The 5,974-nt window shown below is 70.5% G+C and overlaps 1 protein-coding gene across 1 annotated transcript in view; it reads right to left on the bottom strand.

Moving 5' to 3' along the window:
- The window catches only part of LOC140264853 (uncharacterized), a 3,749-nt gene extending 194 nt beyond the window's left edge, over positions 1-3,555 (bottom strand). Inside the window, exons 1-5 of the mRNA XM_072360757.1 lie at positions 3,539-3,555; positions 3,051-3,247; positions 1,609-1,763; positions 488-1,072; positions 1-319 (exon numbers count right to left, since the gene is read on the bottom strand). The exon at positions 1-319 is cut by the window's left edge and continues 194 nt beyond it. Coding sequence (XP_072216858.1) covers positions 296-319; positions 488-1,072; positions 1,609-1,763; positions 3,051-3,247; positions 3,539-3,555 — 978 coding nt within the window. The 3' untranslated portion in view covers positions 1-295. The remainder of the gene's footprint in view (positions 320-487; positions 1,073-1,608; positions 1,764-3,050; positions 3,248-3,538) is intronic.
- Positions 3,556-5,974: the final 2,419 nt, after the last annotated feature.

The following is a 5,974-nucleotide window of genomic DNA, read 5'->3' as shown; positions in this document are numbered from 1 at the left end:
GCGGTTTCGCGGCGTCGCTCTCGATATTCTACGTCGCGACGTCGCGCGCGCGCTACGCGTCTACGTATCCCAGGGGACGTCGCGGCCAGAGATAGCTCGCGGGAGGAGGATTATCTCGCTCCCAGGCTGGACTTCTCTCTCTCTCTCTCCCCCTCTCTCTCTGACTCTCGGGGCGCGAGGAGCGCTCCGGCCGCGTCCGTCGCCTGGAGTTCACAGCAGGCCTCTGGGTTTTCGGGGACTCTCTCTCTCCGTTTCGTTCGATGGACGAGCCTCGACGAGATCGTATTCTACGACGTTACCTCGTGCTCCGACACCGTATCTAGTAAAAGAAGTTTTCCCCCTTAGATTGCTGCCGCTGTTCTTTCCGCCCCCCTTTTTCCCCTCCCTTTCCGGGCCGGGGGCCCGACGGGGCGGCGGCGGCGGCGGCCCCCGTCGCGGGCACGGGTAAATCTAGGTGACCCGTGACACGCGGCGAAACGACTCTCACCTGTGCTCCCGCAGCTGACCCGACGCTCGCCTCGGCCGATCCGTCAGAGGTCCGGCGCCGCGGCGACCCGTTCCCCGTACAGACGGAGAAGGGCTGAGGGATGCCGTCGCCGCGGGTAAACGGCGGCGAAAGCCTCCGAGTCGTCCCGTCGGAGCGCGCGAGGATTCGTCGGAGAAGGTCTCGTCGCCGGTACCCCGTGCTAGGCCTTCTCGCGTACCTCCTGGGGGCGACCGCGCCTGCTGCCGCCCTCGGGCGCCCGTAGGCCGGTGCGCGTCGCGTGGGAAAGAAAGGGGACGAGTCAAGAAAAATCCGCGGAGAGCGTCCTTTCGCACGGGCCGCTTCTGCCGAGCGAGCCCCCGTACCCCCCCCCCCCTTCGCGTCCTCCCCCACCCGGAAACGCCTCCGCCTCCGTGGCCGCGGGGTCCGAGGCGGGAACCGCCTCCGCCGCGGCCAGAGCTCCGGCAGAAGAGGAACAAAGTCCCCTCTGTCCCGACCTACCGTCCAGCGAAATCGCAGCCGAGGGAACGGGCTCGGCGGAATCGGCGGGGAATAGAAGACCCCGGTGACCTCGACTCTAGTCCGGCGCTGCGAAGAGACGGGAGAGGTGCAGGATAAGTGGGAGGCCCACCCCCCCTCGGCGCTTCGGGCGGGAGACCCCCGCCGCGCCGCGGCCCGGCTGCCGGTGAAATCAGATCGATTTTTCGCTTTTTTTTTTCTTTTTTTTTTTTCTCCACCACGGTCTCCACTGGCGCGTGCTCTCTCTCTCGCTCTCTCTCGCTCTCTCTCGCTCTCTCCCCCCCCCCCACCCGCCATCTTCCTTTCCTTCTTTTACCCGGTCTCCAACCAGTGCCCCCCCACCCCGCACCCCCCCACGCCGGCCGAGAGAGCCGCGGGACTTTTTACATTTTCCCATTTATCCTTCCAACCCCCCCCACCCCCCGGCACCCTCGGCACGAGCCCGGGGACCGGAAGAGTCGAACGAGCGCGACTCGGCAACGGCGGCGCCCGCGCCCGCGCCCGCGCCCCCGCCGGCGCCCCCGCCCCCGCGGCCACCCCGCGCCTCCCGCCGGCCCACCTCTCTGCCGACCGCTGCCGTCTACCCGCTGTTCTTCCATCCTTACCCCGCCGAGGCGAGCGACCGCGCGCCGTCCGGGCCGACCGCCGTCCCGGATTTCCGGCAGACCGGCCGGAATTCCATCACCAACGGCCCTCCCGGTGGGCGCGGCCCCGGCTCGCGCACGCGCGCTTCCTCCGGAGGGCCGGGCCGCATCCGAGCCTGTCCGGCAGCGACCTCTAGAGTCCGGGGCGGAGCCGGGTAGACCGTGGCGACCGACTCGAGCGGCACGGGCAGCGCCCCCTAGCCACCGCCGCCGAGCCCGTGCCGCTCGGAGCCGGGTAGACAGTGCCGACCTAGTCGAGTCGCACGGGCAGCACCCCCTAGCCTGCGCCGTCGTGCCCGAGTGCCGCTGTTAACCGGGTAGACCTTGCCGACCTAGTCGAGCCGCACGGGCAGCGCCCCCTAGCCTGCGCCGCCGAGCCCGAGTGCCGCTCGGACCCGGGTAGACCGTGCCGACCTGGTCGAGCCGCACGGGCAGCGCCCCCTAGCCTGCGCCGCCGTGCCCGAGTGCCGCTGTTAACCGGGTAGACACTGCCGACCTAGTCGAGTCGCACGGGCAGCGCCCCCTAGCCTGCGCCGTCGTGCCCGAGTGCCGCTGTTAACCGGGTAGACCTTGCCGACCTAGTCGAGCCGCACGGGCAGCGCCCCCTGGCCTGCGCCGCCGAGCCCGAGTGCCGCTCGGACCCGGGTAGACCCTGCCGACCTAGTCGAGTCGCACGGGCAGCGCCCCCTGGCCTGCGCCGCCGTGCCCGAGTGCCGCTGTTAACCGGGTAGACCTTGCCGACCTAGTCGAGCCGCACGGGCAGCGCCCCCTGGCCTCCGCCGCCGTGCCCGAGTGCCGCTCGGACCCGGGTAGACCCTGCCGACCTAGTCGAGTCGCACGGGCATCGCCCCCTAGCCTGCGCCGCCGAGCCCGAGTGCCGCTGTTAACCGGGTAGACCCTGCCGACCTAGTCGAGCCGCGCGGGCAGCGCCCCCTGGCCTGCGCCGCCGAGCCCGAGTGCCGCTCGGACCCGGGTAGAACCTTCCGACCGACTCGAGTCGCACATGCATCGACCCCTAATTTCCGCCGCCGTGCCCGAAAGCAGCTCGTAACCAGGTAGACCCTGCCCACCTACTCGAGTCGCAAGGGCAGCGAACCCTTGCTGCCGCCGCCGAGCACGAGTGTTGATCTGAGCCGGGTAGACAGTGCCGACCGACTCGAGCCACACGAAGAGCGACCCTTAGCCGCCGCCTCCGAGCCCGAGTGCCACTGGTTACCGGGTAGACCCTGCTGACCGACTCGAGTCGCACGGGCAGCGACCCCAAGCCGCCGCCGCTGAGCCCGAAAGCCGCTCGTAACCGGGTAGACCCCTGCTGACCTAGTCGAGTTGCACGGGCAGCAACGCCTAGCCGCCACCGCCCTGCCCGAGTGCCACTGGTAACCAGGCAGACCCTGCCGACCGACTTGAGTCGCACTGGCAGCGACCCCTAGCCGCCGCTGCCGAGCCCGAGTGCCACTCGTAACCGAGTAGACCCTTCCGACCGACTCGAGCCACAGGTGCAGCAACGCCTAGCCGCCGACGCTGAGCTCGAAAGCCGCTAATTACGAGGTAGACCCTGCCGACCGACTCGAGCCGCACGTGCAGTGACCTATTGCCGCCGCTGCCAAGCCCGAGTGCCGCTGTTAACCGGGTAGACCCTGCCGACCTAGTCGAGTCGCACGGGCAGCGCCCCCTAGCCTGCGCCGTCGTGCCCGAGTGCCGCTGTTAACCGGGTAGACCTTGCCGACCTAGTCGAGCCGCACGGGCAGCGCCCCCTAGCCTGCGCCGCCGAGCCCGAGTGCCGCTCGGACCCGGGTAGACCGTGCCGACCTGGTCGAGCCGCACGGGCAGCGCCCCCTGGCCTGCGCCGCCGTGCCCGAGTGCCCCTCGAAACCGGGTAGAACCTTCCGACCGACTCGAGTCGCACATGCACCGACCCCTAATTTCCGCCGCCGTGCCCGAAAGCAGCTCGTAACCAGGTAGACCCTGCCCACCTACTCGAGCCGCACCGGCAGCGCCCCCTAGCCTGCTCCGCCGTGCCCGAGTGCCGCTGTTAACCGGGTAGACCTTGCCGACCTAGTCGAGCCGCACGGGCAGCGCCCCCTAGCCTGCGCCGTCGTGCCCGAGTGCCGCTGTTAACCGGGTAGACCTTGCCGACCTAGTCGAGCCGCACGGGCAGCGCCCCCTGGCCTGCGCCGCCGTGCCCGAGTGCCGCTCGGACCCGGGTAGACCCTGCCGACCTAGTCGAGTCGCACGGGCAGCGCCCCCTAGCCTGCGCCGCCGAGCCCGAGTGCCGCTCGGACCCGGGTAGACCCTGCCGACCTGGTCGAGCTGCACGGGCAGCGCCCCCTGGCCTGCGCCGCCGAGCCCGAGTGCCCCTCGAAACCGGGTAGAACCTTCCGACCGACTCGAGTCGCACATGCATCGACCCCTAATTTCCGCCGCCGTGCCCGAAAGCAGCTCGTAACCAGGTAGACCCTGCCCACCTACTCGAGTCGCAAGGGCAGCGAACCCTTGCTGCCGCCGCCGAGCACGAGTGTTGATCTGAGCCGGGTAGACAGTGCCGACCGACTCGAGCCACACGAAGAGCGCCCCCTAGCCTGCGCCGTCGTGCCCGAGTGCCGCTGTTAACCGGGTAGACCTTGCCGACCTAGTCGAGCCGCACGGGCAGCGCCCCCTGGCCTGCGCCGCCGAGCCCGAGTGCCGCTCGGACCCGGGTAGACCCTGCCGACCTAGTCGAGCCGCGCGGGCAGCGCCCCCTGGCCTCCGCCGCAGAGCCCGTGCCGCTCGGACCCGGGTAGACCGTGCCGACCTGGTCGAGCCGCACGGGCAGCGCCCCCTGGCCTGCGCCGCCGAGTTCGAGTGCCCCTCGAAACCGGGTAGAACCTTCCGACCGACTCGAGTCGCACATGCATCGACCCCTAATTTCCGCCGCCGTGCCCGAAAGCAGCTCGTAACCAGGTAGACCCTGCCCACCTACTCGAGTCGCAAGGGCAGCGAACCCTTGCTGCCGCCGCCGAGCACGAGTGTTGATCTGAGCCGGGTAGACAGTGCCGACCGACTCGAGCCACACGAAGAGCGACCCTTAGCCGCCGCCGCCGAGCCCGAGTGCCACTGGTTACCGGGTAGACCCTGCCGACCTAATCGAGTCGCACGGGCAGCGCCCCCTAGCCTGCGCCGTCGTGCCCGAGTGCCGCTGTTAACCGGGTAGACCTTGCCGACCTGGTCGAGCCGCACGGGCAGCGCCCCCTAGCCTGCGCCGTCGTGCCCGAGTGCCGCTGTTAACCGGGTAGACCTTGCCGACCTAGTCGAGCCGCACGGGCAGCGCCCCCTGGCCTCCGCCGCCGAGCCCGAGTGCCGCTCGGACCCGGGTAGACCCTGCCGACCTAGTCGAGTCGCACGGGCAGCGCCCCCTAGCCTCCGCCGCAAAGCCCGAGTGCCTCTCGGACCCGGGTAGACCGTGCCAACCTAGTCGAGTCTCACGGGCAGCGCCCCCTAGCCTGCGCCGCCGTGCCCGAGTGCCGCTCGGACCCGGGTAGACCCTGCCGACCTGGTCGAGCCGCACGGGCAGCGCCCCCTAGCCTGCGCCGCCGTGCCCGAGTGCCGCTGTTAACCGGGTAGACCCTGCCGACCTAGTCGAGTCGCACGGGCAGCGCCCCCTAGCCTGCGCCGTCGTGCCCGAGTGCCGCTGTTAACCGGGTAGACCTTGCCGACCTAGTCGAGCCGCACGGGCAGCGCCCCCTGGCCTCCGCCGCCGAGCCCGAGTGCCGCTCGGACCCGGGTAGACCCTGCCGACCTAGTCGAGTCGCACTGGCAGCGCCCCCTGGCCTGCGCCGCCGTGCCCGAGTGCCGCTGTTAACCGGGTAGACCTCGCCGACCCAGTCGAGCCGCACGGGCAGCGCCCCCTGGCCTCCGCCGCCGAGCCCGAGTGCCGCTCGGACCCGGGTAGACCGTGCCGACCTGGTCGAGCCGCACGGGCAGCGCCCCCTGGCCCGCGCCGCCGAGCCCGAGTGCCCCTCGAAACCGGGTAGAACCTTCCGACCGACTCGAGTCGCACATGCATCGACCCCTAATTTCCGCCGCCGTGCCCGAAAGCAGCTCGTAACCAGGTAGACCCTGCCCACCTACTCGAGTCGCAAGGGCAGCGAACCCTTGCTGCCGCCGCCGAGCACGAGTGTTGATCTGAGCCGGGTAGACAGTGCCGACCGACTAGAGCCACACGAAGAGCGCCCCCTAGCCTGCGCCGCCGTGCCCGAGTGCCGCTGTTAACCGGGTAGACCCTGCCGACCTAGTCGAGTCGCACGGGCAGCGCCCCCTAGCCTGCGCCGTCGTGCCCGAGTGCCGCTGT

The sequence above is a fragment of the Excalfactoria chinensis genome, unplaced genomic scaffold (assembly GCF_039878825.1).
Source record: "Excalfactoria chinensis isolate bCotChi1 unplaced genomic scaffold, bCotChi1.hap2 Scaffold_328, whole genome shotgun sequence".
In the NCBI taxonomy this organism is placed as follows: Eukaryota; Metazoa; Chordata; class Aves; order Galliformes; family Phasianidae; genus Excalfactoria; species Excalfactoria chinensis.
The sequence above is the reverse complement of the archived record's forward strand: the minus strand, read 5'-3'. Positions and strand labels throughout refer to the sequence as shown.